Source organism: Sus scrofa, chromosome X (genome assembly GCF_054392235.1).
Source record: "Sus scrofa isolate SSC_HxYL_T2T_F1_AM1 chromosome X, Sscrofa_HxYL_maternal_Yorkshire_Landrace_v2.0, whole genome shotgun sequence".
NCBI lineage: Eukaryota > Metazoa > Chordata > Mammalia > Artiodactyla > Suidae > Sus > Sus scrofa.
Genome location: NC_139401.1, coordinates 134,151,841 through 134,170,896, shown reverse-complemented (window position 1 = coordinate 134,170,896; position 19,056 = coordinate 134,151,841). Strand labels below are relative to the sequence as shown.

Below are 19,056 nucleotides of genomic sequence, written 5' to 3'. Positions count from 1 at the left end.
CCAAAGGGATCGGTCAGCCGTGGAGGCTGCGTGGGGAAGGCAGGCTCCCAGCTTCCAGGACAGCTCAGGGACTGGGTGTTGGTGCCTACGGTGGCCAGGTCCTGGGCCCGCTGCTGTTGGCCCGGAGTCTCTGCCCTGCCGGATCTTAGGAGGCCATGGGCACTAAGCAGAAATGCAAGGCAGGTTGCAGGAGGCTGAGGCCAAGTGGCGGCTGCTCCTGGGGTCCCCGCCCTCAGGTGCGGGCTCCCTGTCTAGAATCTGGACCTGAGTTGCAGAGGACATGAGGTGGATAATTTTTTTTTTTTTTTTTTTTTTTTTTGCTTTTTAGGGCCGCACCCATGGCATACGGAGGTTCCCAGGCTAGGGGTCAAATCCTACGCCATAGCCACAGCAAAGTAGCATCTGAGCTGCTTCTGTGACCTGCACCACAGCTCATGGCAATGCTGGATCCTTAACCCACTGAGCGAGGCCAGGGATCGAACCCGCAACTTCATGGATCCTAGTCGGGTTCGTTAACCACTGAGCCACAAAGGGAACTCCGTGAGGTGGATGATGTTGAAGCAGGTGCCAGGTCCTTACTGAGTGGCCTGTCTCTCTCCCCAACTAGACTGTTGCTCCTTGGGGCAAGGCTTGCATCTGACTTCTCTCCAGGCCCCGCTGCCTCGCTCTGGGGCTTAAGAAGAATCGGCAAGGGGGAGGCTAGACTTAAGCAGCCCCAAGGAATGTGCGGGCCTTGACCTGGCAGCTCCTGAGCTCCTCCTCCAGCTTCCAAACCCTCCTCCTCCGGGAGGTTTCTTCTGACCTTCCCAGCCAGGCCTGCTCCCCCACTCCAGGCTCCCACAGCCCCCTGCCCGTCTATGCCACTCAGAGCTTCAGCACTCGATGGGGTCATGGGCCCCCTCTGTGGCTGACTTGGGAGTGTCCAGCGGGTGGCAGTGAGCAGATCTGGAGCAGGTGCCGTGTGCCTGGCCCTGCGCTGGGTGCCTTTCATCGGCTCCACACGGTTGACCATAGAGCTCTCAGCCAGGCTCCGGCTTCTGGAGGCCAGGCCGGGAAAGTGCTGGGAATTGATGGGAAGCAGTGGGAGGGCAGGTGAGGTGGATCTGCTCCTTCCTATCCTGGGGTGGCCCAGGGGTGATGAGGTGAACGGTGCAGGTACCAAGGCCGACCAGCATCTATGTCCCGGCCGCTTGCTTCTGAGAGGCCCCTGATTTTTTGGATGAGGTAGTGGAGACCCTGGGAAGGTAGTACCCTCCCACCTCCCCTGCTGCCTTCCCCAGAGCTCTAAGTGAGCTGGCAAGGAGGGAGCGGGTACCCAGAGCCCCTTCCCACTGGCCAGACCTGTTGGCCCATGGGACCCTGCTCTCTGTCCCCAGCCAGGAACCACAAACGAAAGTCCGAAAGACCACGATGCCCGGGCAAGACCGGGTCCAGGTGCCAGAGGCCTGACCCACTGCCGGGTGTGTCGTGAGGGGCTCTCTCTCAGGGCTGGCAGAGTGGGCCTGAGATGTGGCTGTGCTGCTTTGCACGATGTTAAGACTACTGCACCTCAGATGTCCCACGGGCCGGGCACCGGCCCCACAGGCCTCCTTGGAGCCCCCAGCCAGCAGCCCCGGGTCAGAAGGAGGGGAGAGACAGAGGAGCTGAGCTTTCGGTCTCTTTCCAAGGCAGAGGCGTCACTCTGCCCTTCCAAAGAGGACAAGGCTGTTGGCTCCCCTACCCTCATAACACAATCCAGCCTCAGAGCCCGCTCACTGCTGATCCCGGCGATAACACCCGGCGGCGCTGGATTCGGCGCCTTCTGTCTGAGCAGCTCCCTTCCCAGCGGCCCTTCAGGAGACGTGCCCTGTGCCCGGCACATGCTCCTCACAGGCAGCCCGTGAGCCTCCGGTTCTGGGTCTCAGTCTGCTCGTCTACAAAATGGACACCGGGAGAACAAGCCGATCTGAGTCCTTGACTCTTGACGCCTGCAATCAATTCTCAGAGCACCCCGGCCCCGGGTCATTTACTAACAATCAAATCCTCTCTTCTAGAAAGAATGAGGTCGGAGGGACCAGGCCAGCCTTCTGTGCCTCTCTCCTTAGCCTTTTTGCTCCCAGGAAAAATCAGGAACCCAAGTACCCTGCCTCGCCCGGCGAAAGCCCAGTTGGGATGCTTAGAGAGGGTGAGGCTTGTCGATGGGGCGACGGAGGCCCTGAGTTCCCCCCGCTGACCCTGCCGGGCCGCGCCGACGGCCACTCGACAGCCCTACCTGGCGCAGGTGCCCGGCTCGCGGGCCGGGCCGGGGAGCGGACGCGGGGCGCGGGGCGCGGCGGGGAGCGCGCAGGGCGGCGAGGAGGCGCGGACTGGGCTCCGCCCGCAGGAGAACAAACAGGTTTTCTCCTGCGCCCGGAGCCTCGCCCCTCGCCCCTCCCCTCGGCCGGCCCCCTTCCTCTGCCCTCTCCTGGGGTAGGTAGATGCGCCTGGCACATTCCGCACATTCTCCCGCCAGGGTCCTCGGTCCGCCCGCCCCTTCCCGGCCCCGCCCCGCCGGGCTGCTGGAGAAATCAAGGCCGGGGCTCCCCTCTCCGAGCCCGGGGCGAGCTCCAGAAGGCGCTGCCGCGGTGGAACACTTCCAGGCAAATTCCTGGGGGCTCGCGCGCGGCCCGGGACTGGGAGGCCTCCGCCACGTGAAGGGCCCGGGCTGCCTCGTTGCGCCCCTGCCCGCGCCCGACGCGCTCTGGCCCCCGCTCGGGGCCAATGACTTGCACAGATGCTGCGGGTTAATTCTGTGGAGACCTCCTGTTCCTAGATCCATTTTACAGATGGAGATCCCAGACAGGGGCGGGGAGGGGCGCGGGGGGCTGGCGGCTGAGATCATGCAGGAAGTCCCGGAGGCCGGGAAGGAGAAGAAAGTGAGAGAGCCTGCCTCCCCGGCCGCGCCTGGGAGGTTCTCACTCTGGCAAGCCTTCCCGCGGCGACTTGGGGTTCCCAGGGCACGGCAGCGAAGAAGAGTCTGTCAGCAAGCCAGGCCACCTCGCAAGCTGGGTGGGGAGACCTATCCGGACCCCCAGGGTCAGGGCGGTTTGCTAAGCGGCATTCATGCCTGCTTTTGTGGAACTTGTGTCATTGTCATGCTGGCTGAGTACTTGTGCTGGTTAAGGGGCTGGGAGCGAGGATGGAGGAAGCATCCACGGCAGCCCCTACCGAGCCTGTGGGGTGCCTCCAGGAGAAGGCACAGAGTTGGCCAGAAGCAGCCCTAGGAGGATGACGGGATGGAAAGGATGGACCATCCACCTCTCTCCCCGCCCACTGCCCCCACCCCAGTCCAGGCCTGAGCCACAGGACCAGCCTCCTCCTTGGTTTCCTTGCCTCGGGTCTTGCCTTCTTTCCCATCCCATCGCCACATGGAAGTCAGTATAAGAGGTAACACGTTGCTCCACTGCCTGCAGCTCTTTGATGGCCTCCATGGCTCTCGCTCAAGATGAAAGGCCAACTCTGTACCGAACGGAGAGAGAGAGTGTCCAGCCACACTCACCTCCCCTGCCTTCTGCATACATACGTCCTGTGTCCTTGAGGCATTTGCTCCTGGCACTCAGACTCCCTAGAGTGTCCTTTGGCCCCTTGTCTGGCTGGTGAACTCTCAGCCATTGCTCATGACTTTACTCAAGCATCTGTAAATCCTCTCCTGACTGCACCTTCTGTGTGCGCTCTCCCAGCCCCTTCCGACCACACTCGTCTAGAGGGTGAGCTCCGGGACGGCAGGGCTGGCCCCATCTAAGTCATCACTGGGGCACGGAGACCAGCATGGGGAGTTAGAGGGGACGGAGACTCAGGAAGCTGTCTTCGTTCTTCTTGGGCTTTATCTGGGAGGGGGAGCGGCCCTGTGTCTGTGTGAATGTGTGGGGGTGGGGGGGCGCAGGGGTAGGATTGTAAATAAAAAGTCCCTTCAGTGCATCTCTGTCTCTTGCCAACAAATGTTTTGCTGCTTCCAGTCTGTGGGCCAGCACTTGAAACCTTCCTGTCCCCTACCAGGCTGCTGGTGGCCATAGACTTGGCTTGGCATCCTAGCTCCTAAATATATTCACTATGTGACCAATAGTGTGGCTCACCCCCTCTCTGGACCGCCTTACCCTTCCGGAGCCCCTAGCTTAAAGCGGTGGATTGTAGAGGTTACAGTGCTGGATTAGGTGTAGGGCTGAGAAGGAGGGTGGCCTTTCCTTCCCAAGGACACCAGTGGGAGATGGCCGGCTCACTCCAGAGCCCTGAGTCTGGGTGAGGCAGTTCGAGAGTAAAGCAAGAGTGGTGTCCAAAGCCACGTATGGCCAGTCAGCTAGAGCTGCCCTGGGCTGGGCTGCCCTGGGGCCTCAGGCTCTTCCCACGTCCCAGGTGATTCAGCCACCACAGCGCCAGCCAGAGGGACCAAGCTTTCCCTAACCCCTCCCTCCCCGCCAGGCTGCCAGGCCCTGCAGCTGATCTTGCCTGCAAACGGGTTTGACTTGAATGGTAACTGCCGTGCCCTGCCCTGCCCTGCCCTGCCCACCTGTTCACTGCCCCGACAGAGCCCCCCACCCCTGCCAGGGCCACCTCCAGCCACCTCAGCCAGGCTTCAAGGCCACTGCCAACTTCCTCAGCCTCCTCTTTGACTCCTTGCCCTCAGGCAAGTGGACCCAGACGCACCAATTGCTCTCCGCCCACCAGGTCCCTGCAGGAGATGTCCCCTTGGTGGTGACCTCTCACCCACTCTCAGCGATAACACTGTCCTTTCGTGAACTTCCCCTCAGCCTAGAGCTCAAGGGCCAAGACCCTGGTAGCTGTTGGCTGCCTCCAGATGGGGCACTGCCCCGTCTCTACCCTCAGCTCCTCTTGAGCCATGACCCTCAATTCTGACTCCAAGGCTGGCCAGCCCCTGGGCTCTGGCAGAGTCCTCCTAAAGCCCCCCAGCTTGAGCAGTCTCCCCACAACAAGCAGGCCCTCAGCGAGGCTCTGCTCCGAGGACACAGGCGCGGCCTCCAAGTAGGGTGGGCTGGAGGGTAGGGCTGGGCCAGGCTGCCCAGGCAAACAGGAGGCCTGAAAGGGAGAGGCAGGAGTGGACGGGTGGTGACCCATATGCTGAGGGGAGCCACGACCCATGAGCAGGCAGTGGAGACAGAGTCTTTGGGAGGCGAGGCTGAAGCAAGCAGATGAGTAGGGGACAGGTGACTGTCCAGAGAGGAGGGGCCAGCGGTGCTCCTGAGCTCCAGGAAGGCCCTGCTTAGATCTCCAGGGCTGGGAGCGGAACCCAGGCAAGCCAGCCTAGCTGAAGAGTTCCCAGGTTAGGGAGGGGGAGGACGGGTGGGGCCCTGAAACTGTCAGGCCCCAAAGTCAGCCCAGGTAGAGTGTCCCCGCACTGGAGGGGACTGGAGACGAACGCCTGACCCAAACGCTGCCATGATGCGCATCGGGAAACAGGTCCAGAGACGGACAGCAGCCAAGCAGGGCCCACACAGCTGGTCTGATGCAGAGCTGGGACCAACACCAGGGCTCCAGCTGCTCTGGATGGACCTCCCGCCCAGGGGGGGTTCTCAGGTTCTTGTGCAGGGAGGGCCGGCCTCCTACTTGCGCCCTAATCCCCTCCTTCCCTCCCTCCTTCTAGGACCCGCCCTGCCACCTCATCCTCCTAAGCTCTTCGACCAGTTTCCACTTGCTGGGTGACTCCACTGGCTCCAAGCAGGGTGGGTCTCCTGAGGGTAGGGGTCCCCAGGTGTGGTTGTTCCCATAAGGGCCCCCTATGGAGCCCCAAACCTGCAGGCCAGGCCTCTGAGCCTGTAGCCAGCTCTCTGTGTTGCTGGGAGCTGGTCCAAGCCCGCAGTTCCTGGACGGAGACCCCACCTGCCCCTTCTGGCCTTTGCCCCCTCCCCTCCCCCCGAGCCTACCCTCAGCCTGCACTGGGGCTGTGGGGCTGGTGTCCCCCACCGGACCGCTACCCCACCCCCACCCAGACACCAGTCAGACCCAGTTCTGTCTTGGAGTAGCTCCCAGTCCGGTGGGGAAGGCAGACCAGTTCGGCTCCAAGGGCTGAAGGTTGGACTCCACACTTGAGGCTTTTTTGCTCTGCAGACAGTGGCCCCACTGGGAGCAGGGAGGTTGTACCGGCAGGCCCTGCAGCCTAGACTCCCTGCTGCCTTTGGAATCTACGACTTTGAATAAGCCCAGGAAACCCTCAGCCATCAGGCTTGGCCTGTGTGACCTGATGCCCCAGAACGCACACCGCCTTTTGTCTCTGGCTGGGAAGCAGCCCCAGGCCAGGCCTGCGGAGCACGAGTGCACTGAGCTGAGCCAAGGCCTCGCTGGCAGATAATCCCCACATGCCCTGAAGAATGGCTTTTTGCTGCTTTAAGAATCATCCGCAGATCGGAAAAAGAATGTTCTAATTGGAAAACCTCCCCGCCATGGTTTTCCGGAGTTTTAGTACAGTTGGCCGGCAAGGAGGCTCCTGGGATGAGGAGGAAGGGAAGTCATGAGGAGGAGACAGTGGGCTCGCTGCCCAGCGCCCCCTCGTCCCTGAGCTCAGCCGCTCTCGGTAAGGGGCCACGCTGAGGGTCCAGGGCTGTCAGCAGCCTGGGGAGTCTGGAGGCCGCCTGCCTCTGCTGGGAGCCCCTCCCCTGAGCCGGGCCCAAGCCCCGCCCCCGGGCCCCACCCCTCTGTTGCCCCAGAAGCAGCCCCAGGCTCCCAGCACCCTCTGGCAGGACCAGTGCCCCCTGGGCATTGTGAGCAGGGCCAAGAAGAGGAAAGGTGTGGAAGCCACCTGCTCAAGAAACAGGAAGGCGCCCCCAGGCCTGGCCGAGGCCCTGGGCTGAGAGACCTGGCGGGGGGGAATGCAGGCTGTGCCCGGGGGAAAACTGACTTCTGAACAGTGACATCTGCCTGGCCAGGGAGGAAGCGCTCGCTCAGGGCCCCAGCTAAGCTGGGCCTAATAAGCACTGCTGCGGGGAGCCAAAGCCACAGCCACCTGAAGGTCTGTCCAGCTTCAAGACTTGCTGATTGCTTCCTTTTGGTCAAGCACTGACCTTGCACTTGAGACATGCCCACCTGGGAAGGGGAAATGCAGGGGATCCCCGAAACTCCTCACACGGGAGAGCCAGGTTACTGTGGCTTCTCTATTATGCCCTCCGGAAACCTCCCTGGGTGCTTAGCTGCCTTGATTTCCTCCAGGCGAGCAGCCTTTGAGAGACTGGGAGGTGGGGGGAACCGTTTAGAGGCTGCCTCCTCCTCTGTCCTGAGCAGCGTAGAGGGAAGGAGCTGAGTCTCATCACAGGGGATCAGACCAGTCTGGATGGGGGTGTGTCTGGCCTCTGTCTATTCCACTTGGCCCCGGTAACTTGTCTCCACCACTCCACTTTCTCCCCTGCTCGCTCCCTTGGGACCTTGAGGCCTGCAGCTCCCTCACCAGCGTCTGTCTCTAGAGCTCTTTAAATGTAAATGAATTACAATACAGTGGAATCAAATCGAACCTTCAGTTGCTCCGTCACAATAGCCACATTTAGTTCCATGTGGCCAGCCGTTCCTGTAAAGATTTCTTCCCCGCAGAAAGTTCTATCGGACATTGCTTCTCTCCTTTCCTCCTTAACTGAAGCCGGGCTCCCTCCACTAAGGGATATCCCCCCTGCAACCTCACCCAAGGGAGGCTTTTCTTCCTGCCACATCCCACCTACCTCTGGGCAGACCAGTCTGTCTGTTCTTGGATGAAAACCTCTCCTCCTTTGGGGCTCAGGCCAACTGGCGAACGTGCCATCCAACATTCAGGCAAGTAAGTCTCTGCATCCGGCTTCTTCTTCTTTTCCACCCAGACCTCACGGCGTGAGAGAAGGTGACTGGGAGAGTGGGGCGGGACAGCAATGACGTGGAGTAGTGAGTGTGAGATTTCAGCATCCTTGCCTGCGGACCAGCCTTCCCCAACCCTCAAGCCTCCCAGTTCTTCAGTTCCACTGAAGCTGCCTCTTCCCATTATTACCTCCAGAGCCCCTGTTGCGGGGCTCCAACTTTCTGACCCCCAGCTCCCGTCTTTCTAGTGGGCTTGCTCAGTTAATTCCTGATGAAAGGTAGCGACCACTGTCTTTCCAGCTCATGGAAACCTCCCATCCATTGGCCCTTTCCACCCTTTCTCTGCTGTCCCTCTGTCACTGCCACTTGACACTGCATCTACACTTAGCTCAAACTCTTTGTCCTATCACATCTTTCCACAACTTTCCACCCTTTGTCAAACCTAGCATCAGGTCTTCATTTCCTTATGAAAACGCTCATATAACTCTCTTATGTGAAACTTATATAAAATAAATGTATATGCTTTTCTCCTGTCAATCTCCCTTTGTCGGTCTCATTTTCAGGCCTCGCCAGGGACTCTAAGAAGGCTGAGGGAGCATTTTCCTCCCCTACAACGTCTAAGGGTCAACTCAAAATAAACACTTTCAAATAAAGCCCCTGTTTCCCGCTCTACAGCCTCCAAACCTTTCTTCTCTAGGTCTCCGTCCTTTCCATCACTGGCACCTCTCGCATGTGCACGTCCAAAAGCCTAGGTGGTGAACTCCATTTTCTTTCTTTCCTCCCCTCATCTCCTACATACAGTCAATCAGCAAGTCCTGATTATAGCTCTACGTCCAAAAGGCACCCAGGGGCTGCCCACTTCTGCCCACTTTCACTGCCACACCATCCTAGTCCAAGCCATCGTCCTCAATGACTTAGCTCCCTGTTCTCCGGGCTTCCACTCTTGCCCCGCTGTTTCTACTCTCCATGAATCAGTCAGAGCAATCTCTCCTTGTGCTCGCCGTCCGAGTGATGCGGGAACTTCATTCACCCAGCTGTTCAAGCTGGACATGGGGGTACCATCTTCGACTCCTCTTTCTTTCTTCCCCTCCAGGTCTGTGCCTGCTGCGGCTCTAGCCTCTTCTCCTAACTCTCAAGCTTCAAGCTCCCATCACGCTAGACTTCTTACTTATCCCCACATAAGCCCTGTTCTCTGTCTCCACACCCTAGTGTTGAAATGCGGTCCCCCTGCCCCGGTTAACCTCTACTGTGCTCACCCCTCTAGCTGGAAGTCATCCCTAAGCCCCAAGATGCAGTCAAGTCTCTCTTTCTGGGCTGCCCTTCGGAGTCATGGGACGTAGGAAACACATCTCATGCTCAGTCACCCAAGCACCTGGTATGGTTCTTGGGGGGGCACAAAAGAAACATTTGCCAAATGAATGAAAGAACGGATAAAAGTTCATGTCAAATGTGGTATATTATGAAATCACACATTGCCATTTCAAATCAGTGAATTAAAAGTATATTATTCAGTAGATGACGTTGCGGAAAAACAAGCTGGATTTCTTACCTCATACTCCACAATGAAATAAACTCCAGATGGCTCAGAAATTTAATGTTAAAAAAAAAAGAAACCATAAAAGTACTAGAAGGAATCCTGGGACAGGGACGGCCTTTCTAAGTATGTCATGAAAACCAGAAACCATAAAAGAAAAGACAGAGAAGCGAGAAGCTTCTGTATGGCAAAGCCCATCATAACCGTCATTCGATAAATGACAGACAAGGAAGAGTTATTTGCACTGCATGTGACAGCGAAAGGCTTCATCTTCCTAACATAAAAAAAGAGCTCCTTTCAAAGTGAGCAATAGGAAAGTGGGCCAGCAAATAAGGGAACAGACAATTGACAGGAGAAGACTTGCCCCGTTAACATATGAAGGAAATGCAAACACAGTCAACCATTCCTATCCTGCCTCAGTAAAGTAAAAGTTAAGATGGATCTGCAACACCCAGGATTACCTGAAGTGTGGGAAAATGGTCAGTCTTAGGCCCCAGGGGCCCTAGCGGTGGGAGGAATAATTGTTGTGACCTTGCTGGAATGCCGATCACGAAGAATGCAACAAAAAGAACGACGAGGGTTCCCTCTGACTCAGCAATACCAACATTTAAACATTTTTTTTTATTAGCTGATACATATATATACATGTATAATGTTATATATGTGTACTATATAAAATGTGATGCATATAAACATCTAGCCACCAGCTAGCATCATTATCTATGCCTTCTGCCCTCTGTCCTTGATCCCATCTTCTGCCACCTAGTCAAGGACAGCTCGCTACTATTTCTCCCTTTCTCTTGGGTCATAAGTTATTTCCTCTTGTCTAGATCATTCTGATCAGAACACAAACATGCTGTAATTCTCCCCACCATCAAAAAGCCCAGTGCTGCACATCCTTGCCAACACTCGATATTGTCAGAGGTGTTACTGCTGCCAGTGTAGTGGATCCAGAGTGTTAGCTCGTTTCTGTTTTGAGTTATCTTACCGACATTTATCTTGAGGTCCCAACGACATGGGTTTGGGAGCAAGAACCTAGGTTCAGATATGTTCATTGCCACATTACTTATGATATTAAAAACTGGTAACAATGTAGGTTTCCATCAGTAGGTACATTCAAAATTTACAGCAGGACAATGCAAAGCTGATCAAGATGATGATGATAAGTCTCTGGTTATTGACATGGAAAAGCAGTTTACCTGAGACACATGCCAGCACTGTACACACATGTATAGTGTGATTTCATTTCTGTAAAATTTTCTGAAGGAATTGAGAAACACCTTGGAGGATAATAACACTTGATATCTCTCTAGGAGATGGATTTTGAATTATCTTGACTTTAAAAAAATTTTCTGTAATGTTTGATTTTTTAAAATGTGCATATCTTTTTTCTTTAAAAAATGATTTTCAAAAAATACATCATTATGTTTCTGTTTGTATATGCCAGAAAGGACTGGGGAGGTTTCACATGAAAGTGATCTGAGAGGCTGCCTCTGGGCAGTGGGTTTGTGTGGGCCGAATGGGAAGTACTTTGGAGTTTTCTCTTTATTCCATTCTGTGCTCTTTGAATTTTTATGGCACTGTATTACTTTAGTAATAAAAAAAAAAACCACCACTAATAAAAACAAAAAAGAACAGGGAGCTATTCTTAACACCCAGGCCAGCCCTGCCAGCCCTGCCGCAGCCGGCCTAGCCCAGCTCACCTAGCCATGCAGAGGCCCCAGTGACTTCAAGAGTCATGCCAGACTTTCTCTGGCTGGAGAGCTTTTGAGCTGTGCAGCCAGGGCCAGTCATTGGGCTGCCCGGGAGAGAATTCCTCCTGCTTCTGGGTGCTGCCTTGAGCCAAGCAATGTGTCATCCCATAAAGCTTGCTGCTGTGGGATCCCCCACCCTCTGTGCTGAAAGGAGAGGCCAGCCCCTCAGAGGGCCCAGAGAGAAACCATTAACACTGCCAAGGAGCTGACTGCCTGTCAGGGGGTGGGGGTGGGCAAGCTCCAATAATGAACAACCTGTGTCTCTACTGAAACGCTCTTAAGTCTGTAAAGGTCACAGCTGGGAATAAAATAGTCTGCAAAATCAGAAAGGTGTAGAGACAGTGAACGTGGACTCCTTTACAACACACATGGGTGGCAGAATCAGGGCTTGTCGGGAATTAAGAATGAATTAATTTGACCTAAAATAAAACAAAGGCTTCACATAACAGGGCATGGATGTACAACGGGAGTGTCTAGAGCTGGAGTCTTCTGAAGGCTCCCTCTCCACGGTAGCCCCTTTGAGCCACTGGCCACTGCCAGGTCGACACACGTGGCTCAGTCCCTTTACAGAGCAGACCATGCGGTGGTCATGAGCCTTTCCTCTCTCTCCCCCACAGCCCATGATCTCTCAAAGGCAGAAACCAGCTTCCATTCATACCCTGCCTCTTTCTTAAGAGGCACAGGGCCTGACACACACTTAAGTGCTTGGGTCAATGAAATGGGATCATCTCCCGTGTGGAAAGAAAACCGAGATGCCATTTTGCAAACGCTCGTTTTCAAAGGTCAAGGTAGCGTCACATGGCTGGGTTTTGGCCAAGGCAGCCTCCTAGGACAAGTGGGTCCCTCCCCAGGGAGTGGCTCAGAGGAGGTGACACTCTCTTGAATAAGAGCCACTGGGATGGCTTGGGAGCCAGTGGGAGAGGGCAGAGGGCTGTTGGGTTGAAAACGGAAACAGATGATCCTGGGAAGACTAGGCTGGAGGCGGAGACCATGGTGGAGACCATACCCGTTGATAGGGGATTTCTAAGGTCCCTTGAGCCTCAGGGGACATGGGCTGCTTGGTTGATGTTTGCAAAAAAAGAGGGAGAGAAAAGGGAGGAATTAGGAAATTTCCTGTCAATGAAATGCCACCATCATCAAGGTTCTTTGCAGGTTACTATGCCCTGCATGTAAAAGTTGGCCTCACAGCAGTTTTTCCAAGACGAATAAGACTTTCTTTTATTATATTCCCTCTGTGGAAAAAGGTGGGGGACGGAGAGAGGGCAGCATGTACTTCAAAATAACAGAAGGAACAGATAAGAATCTCAAATGCCAAGAAGCAAGCCTCACCGGGGGGCTCCTGCTCGGGAAAATGGCACAGGCGGGCCGCCTCCCTATGAAGGCGGTTGAGACTCCACATAAAGCTAAAAGGAACCATGGCGTGGCATTTGTCTGTCTTCTATTAGCTCATTCTGTGGCCACTTTGATGTAGGTTTCTTGCACCAGCAGAAACACTTCTACGAGGCTGGGATAGACTTTCATCTCCTCTCTCGCTGGCCTCCATTCCCAGCTTTGACTACCAGAGCTCCCACCAGCCCTGTCCTCCTCGGTTCAGAGGAGTTGAAGTGTTTGGCCCAGCCACAGACAGAGGGACAGGTATTTAGTGGCAATAGAACAAGGAATGGGCAGAGGCCAGAGGAAGTTCAGGTTGGGAATGAGAGATGATACCTGCTTGCCTCAGGTAATTGCACAAGTCTTTAACTCAGGAATTAGAGAAGCCCTGTGAAGTCGCTGGGGAAGGGAGTTGGGTAGGGATCTATTCTGAGGGGCAGGTAATGAAACTGTTTGGGAGGCAGTGAGACCGAGGGGCCTGTATGACATCTGAGCAGAACAGACTGACACCAGGATATCATGGGGCTGGGGCTCAGAGGGACTGTCCAGGGTGGAGGCCAAACATGTGAGGGCAGAGGTAGATTACGATGGGTCCTGGAGGCCACAGAGGGCATGGCATCACCTGGCCAGAATGATAAGGAGAGTCAGGGAGGAGCCCTGCCCAGCTTTACTGAAAGGGAGCCTCTAGGAGGAAAGAGACTTTGAAGAAGAGGTCAGAGGTCAGGCATCAGCAGTTGCATTTGTCAAGACTCATCCAGTTGGCAGGAGCGGAAACTGGCTTAAGCCAGCCTAAGCAGAAGGGAACAGGATGCCCACTCTGACCTGCTTGCAGCCAGGGGCTATTCACCTTGAATTTGTTCCCACTGAGAGCCAGGCACTATTCTAGCTGCCTGCTGAACATGCGAGGCATCAATTGCCCTCACAGTCTACAGACACCCACCAAGAGTGATAGCCACCAAGATGTACAAAAGTGGCAACACAGGCCTTGTCCTTGTCATCAGTCATTGCCACAGCCTTCTACTCAGAGCAGCCAGGGTCTCAGAGAGGCTGAACTGGGTGGAGGAGGGGACAGTTAAATCCAGTCTTCTCTGAATTTCAATAACCAAGAAGGAGAAGCTTTGGAAACTTGCCCTATGAGGTCAATACTATGATTATTCCCATTTTACAGATGAAGAGACTGAGTTCCAAGATCACAGAGTTAGTGAGTGGTGGACCTAGGAGCTACACCTGGGCTACCTCTAGAGCCTGGACTCCTAACTTCCACATGACCTCACTGGGCTCAGATGGCTCAAGTAGCCTATTGCATGCAGAATCCCAAACTGGGGGCATTGGTGGGAGCTGAGAACCTCTTTTAGTGGTATCCTGGTCAAAATTAAGTTATTTGAATCCCGCAGGTGGTAAATATAAGAGAGGGTGATGCAGCCTGCTGTTTATGCCAGAGTTTAACCATCTGTGCAAAATGCCACATTTGAAAGAAAGCATGCGATTGGCGCTTACCAGGATATTTCTAGAAAGGTTATGGGGCACCTTTGAATTTGGGCACCAGACCCCAAGGAATTGTCCCACGGCTGTGTGTCTTTGGTGAGGTGGGTGGGAATGGGGTGGAGCTGAGACCCTGGCAGAGGTGTTGCTCCTTCGGGGTCTGAGCAGGGCAGAGCTGGTGCCCTGGACCCCATGTTGCCTGAATAATATCCAGTCTCATTCCCCACCAGCTGCTACCATCAGCATATTAGGTGCCCTGCCTGGAGGGCAGAAGAGCTGTGGCCCTTTCCTCTCCCTTTAGGCTATGGTCTAGGCGAGGACCCCGAAGCGATGAGATCATTTGCCCAAGGCCACAGAGCTGAGGAACGACTGAGCCTGGACAGCAATCCAAGTCAGCCAGAACCCTTCAGGAAACTGTGTCTGCTGGGTCCCACTCACGTGCCCCGGGACCCATAGCTGCTTTTATATTTGAGTGATTCTACTTCTGTAGCCTGGACCTCAAAGCTTATCTGGAGAGGAGACTTCTCAAGGTCCAGGGCTGGAGGGGATGGGATAACCTGGGAAACATACCGCATGCCCAGGCCCCACCCGCAGCGCTCCTGATTTTTAGATTAGAGATGTGGTGTGACCATCCACAGTTTCATTAGATATCCTTGGAGGCTCAGGTGGCGTGGGGACTTTCAGGAGGTCATACGGGGGTAGAGCCAAAGCTGTTGTGGGGCCAGGAACCTTCCTCAGTCAGGTTTCTCAGCCTTAGGTCCTGGCTCTTGAAGGTGGAAAGGATATCAAAGATATGAAGGTAACTGAAGGATGTGTATTGATTTAAAATGCATTTCAATAGAAAAGGTTGACTGTGCGCCCCTTCATTTTCAAATTGAATTTCATCATTTTCATTAACAGGAGTTGGCCCTGCAAGACCCAGTTGGCTATTGTACTCATGCTTGGTCATGATATAAGATACGCTTTTTTTTTTTTTTTTTTTTTTGCTTTTTAGGGCCGCACCTGCAGTACATGGAGGTTCCCAGGCTAGGGATCTAATCGGAGCTGTAGCCTCGGGCCTACAACAGAGCCACAGCAATGCCAGATCTGAGCCACATCTGCAACCTACACCACAGCTCACGGCAACGCCAGATCCTTAACCTGCTGAGCGAGGCCAGGGATCGAACCCAAAACCTCATGGTTCCTAGTCGGATTCATTTCCACTGAGCCAGGACAGGAACTCCCCTATATAAGATACTTTGACTGTGGCCACTTGGCCAATATTTTGTTGAGATGTGTGTGTGTGTGTTGAGTGGGATCGGTCTGTTATTTTCGTTTCCAGTTCTATTCCTATTAGGGAGCTTTTCTTCTTTCCCTAGTCTCTGGCAAGTATTGTTTTTGGAAGACTGGGCACTTTTCCTTGCATGGTTGATAGAATTCACTACTGAAACCATCTTTGCCTGGAAGTTTTGTTTGGGAGGGGAGTGTCTATCAGCAGATGGATCTGGCGTTGCTGTGGCTGTGGTGTAGGCCAGCAGCCATAGCTCTGATTCGACCCCTAGCCTGGGAACCTCCATATGCCGTGGGTGTGGCCTAGAAAAGACAACAACAAAAAAGTCCATACCATTTGTAATTATGGCCTCTTTTCCATTCCTGTGCCTTCTCTCTTTTTTCTTGATTCATCTCACCAAACGTATGGTATTTTCTTTTTCTGGGTGCATCCAGAACCACAGAGTAACATCACCAGATCCTTAACCCACTTTGAAACCAGGGGACTGTAGTTTTGCTAATTTTATTAGTCTTTTCAAAGAATAAATTTTGATTTTGTTGATTCTCTATTATTTTTTTCCTTTTTCACTAATTTCTGTCCTTCTCTTTATTCATGCTTTATTCATTCATTCTTTGGGGGGTTGATTTTTCTTTTTTCTAATTTCTTGAGAGGGATACTTAGCTAATAAATTTTAATCTTTTCTCTTTTTGAACCACACACATTTGTAGCTAAAATTTCCCTCTAGGCATGACCTTGCCTGTATTCTATAAATTTTGATAGGTAGTGTTTTCCTTATTAAAATATTCAAAATATTTTTGACTTTTCTATTATGGTTTTTTGACATATATTTAGGAGCATGGTTCAATTTGTAGCTTAACTGCACTGTTGTCAGAGGGCACATACACCATATAATTTTAATCCTATTCCCTGTAGACATTTTGTGAGTTTTAATGCTCTTTTACAGCATGTGTCTGATAGGTAATGGTGTCTGGGTGGGTGAGCCTAGGAAGGTGGGTGAGAATCGTACTGTGGAAGATACTGAATGTCTCCTATGAGCTAGAACCTTTTATTGGAGTTCAGTATCGCCCACCCTTTAGTCATTTACTTGCATGCTATCTTCACCAACTTTTGATATATCCAAATACCACATGTCCTATTATTTACTTAAAATGTATTATTTAGGAGTTCCCGTCGTGGCTCAGTGGTTAGCGAATCCGACTAGGAACCATGAGGTTGAGGGTGCCATTCCCGGCCTTGCTCAGTGGGTTAGGGATCCGGCGTTGCCGTGAGCTGGGGTCTAGTTCGCAGACTCGGCTCGGATCCCGTGTTGCCATGGCTGTGAACCTCCATATGCCGCAGGAGCGGCCCTAGAAAAGGCAAAAAGACAAAAAACATGTATTAAATTGACTCACTCTTTAGAAGTCACATATATTTACATAAAAGATATTTTTTTTCCCTTTTTTTTTGGCTGCACCCAAGGCATATGGAAGTTCCCCAGCCAGGGATTGAATCCCAGCTGCTACAGAGACAACACCACCTTGGGATCTCCCATTAAATGCAGTAAAATGGAAAACTAGTATCCTTTGTCATAATCAGGAGATAGCCATAAAAAGAAACATCACAATTAAAAGGAAATAATATGATGAATTACCTAGAATCGTATTACCTGATGAATGCTTTAAGGCTCAGGTCTGCTCTCTTATTGTAAAAGCAGAAATTTCAGCAAGCATTTGAGGATCTAGTGGAACAGTAGTGCCACAGTGCAAGGCAGTAGGAAAAAGATGGATTTTCCAATAACTATTATGTGTAACATGATATTAAAAACAATTTTATCATTATTTTGCAGTCATCATGTCAAAAATCATCTGTGGATGCTAAATATCAGGTAGGGGGCAAGTCTCATGAAGATTATTTGCATGGTCCTGAAGTGTCTCTTGAAGACTGCTTATTAGTTGTTAATGGGAAAAATGTGACTCTACAGGGGAGAAAGTGGCTATCACTTTCATTGGGCAATCAAAATCAATATCATCTAGATGGCACCCTTATAAGAACACACTCTCATTTATTTGTTGAAGGATGCCTGTTGCACATCATATTAAAAAAAATTTAGGAGTTCCTGTTGTGGCTCAGCAGGTTAAAAAACCCATGTAGAACCTGATGTACTGTCCTTGAGGACGTGGGTGTGATCCCTGGCCTCACTCAATGGGTTAAGGATCCAGTGTTGCTTCAGCTTAGGTCTCAGATGCAGCTTGGATTTGACCCCTGGCTGGAGAACTTCCATATGCCGCATAGGTGGCCCCAAAATGAAAAAAAAAAAAAAAAAGTTAACTCTGGCAGACTTGCCTATGTAAATAAGTGCTAAAGGTAAAACAACAAACCTTGTTGAAGAAAAACATGAGAATATGTTTTTAAACTTAGAACAATCAGATTGCTTAAACATCAGAAGAAAAGTGCAAAGTATAAAATTAAAAAAAATGACAAATTGAACTCCACAAAAATGAAGAACTTCTTTTCATTTAAGAAAATGAAAGACAACTCCCAATACAAAATCCAACAAAACACTCGACTAGACTATATCAAACAAACAAATAACTGCCATAAACCAACAAGAAAGACAACCAAATAGGCAAGTGGGTAAAAAATCTGAATAGGTATTTCACCAAAGAGCAGTGAGGGCAGTCAGCAGCCTCTGACTAGTGCTCAGTGGGGAGTGGCAAGGGCTGTTGGGTGGGGGAAGAATGGCACCCAGAATGGAGTCAGGGAAACCTGGGATGGGGCTGCCACCCTCAGCCAAGTTAATTAGTGGCAGTCGAAATCAGGACTCCAACCACATCCCCTGGGAGTGCTGGCACCACAGCACTGTCTAATCCCCTGGGGCCCCCGGTGCTGTGGGGACAGCCCCAGCCCTGCCCCTTCCTGCCATGCCCCGAGGGCCTGGGTCTGGTTTCTCCTCGCGCTGACTTAGGGCAAGCTCCTGCCTCCAGGCCTTGCAAGCAGCTACTTGGTCAGCTCAAGTACTGCTTGCCCGCTGAGGTACCGAGCATAAAGGGCAGAGGGATTCTTATTAGTTCTACAGGGCAGAGGGTGCACAGCCCTGTGGGGTGCAGAGCCCCAGAGGGCTATCTTGTGACATACTTGAAAGTAAGATCATTTTCGGGATGTGGGACACGGTGCAGGGCTGTGTGGTTCTTTGTCTCTGTCACATACCCCGCCCCCCAACAATCACATTTGGGCCCTGTGTGTTTGATCGGCCCAGAGTGCCCACAGCGGGCCATTTTCTGAAGCCCATGGAGCCGAGGGGGTGGAGGGGCCTCCCAGACTGGTGTTCCGTGGGATGGTTATGAAAGGCATAACATGTTGCCACAAGATGAGGCTCACAGCCAGCAGTCACCAGCCTTCGCTTGTGGCTAGATCTGGGCACAGAATGGAGATGATGTCACTAGAGCTTCGCGTTCTTTCCTCCAATTAGCTGAGAGGTAATGAGTATGTCCGCAGTGCTTTGAAGCTGAGGAGTGCTGTTTACTCACTGGGTTGGGAAGATGGGAGATGCTGTGAGGCTACGAGGAGAGGCTCCTTCCCGCCTCTTCCCGCTTCTGGCAGCCCCAGGCTTTCCTTGGCTTATGGCCTGCCTCTCACCTCTGACCTCACATCTACATGGCTGGATATCTCTCTCTTTCCTCTCCTCGTTAGGGCATCATCCCATTGCACGAGGGCCTCCTGAAACGCCCTCACCTCAACTTGATTGTGTCTATTAAGACCCCATTTCCACATCGGGTCACATTCACAGGTAGTGGGGGTTAGGGCTTCAACGCAAGGCCACCTGTAACAGTGCCCATCTGATCTCCAGTGAGTACTTCATTCCTGTGACTCTCCCTCCCTCAGTA

General features: G+C 52.8%; 1 protein-coding gene across 29 annotated transcripts in view; it reads right to left on the bottom strand.

Moving 5' to 3' along the window:
• Positions 1 to 19,056, bottom strand: part of ZNF185 (zinc finger protein 185 with LIM domain) — a 67,295-nt gene that overhangs the window by 41,483 nt on the left and 6,756 nt on the right. For 19 of the 29 annotated variants that reach the window (XM_013986501.3, XM_085007462.1, XM_085007469.1 and 16 more), the window contains exon 1: positions 2,252 to 2,409. Coding sequence is in view for 1 of the 29 variants with exons in the window: in XM_085007460.1 (XP_084863586.1) it covers positions 7,674 to 7,753 (80 nt within the window). In the remaining 28 variants the exon portion in view is untranslated. Of the gene's footprint in view, positions 1 to 1,720; positions 1,914 to 2,251; positions 2,512 to 7,673; positions 7,833 to 19,056 lie in introns of those variants that run through there. The other 10 variants (XM_085007480.1, XM_085007483.1, XM_085007461.1 and 7 more) reach the window with 6 other exon arrangements.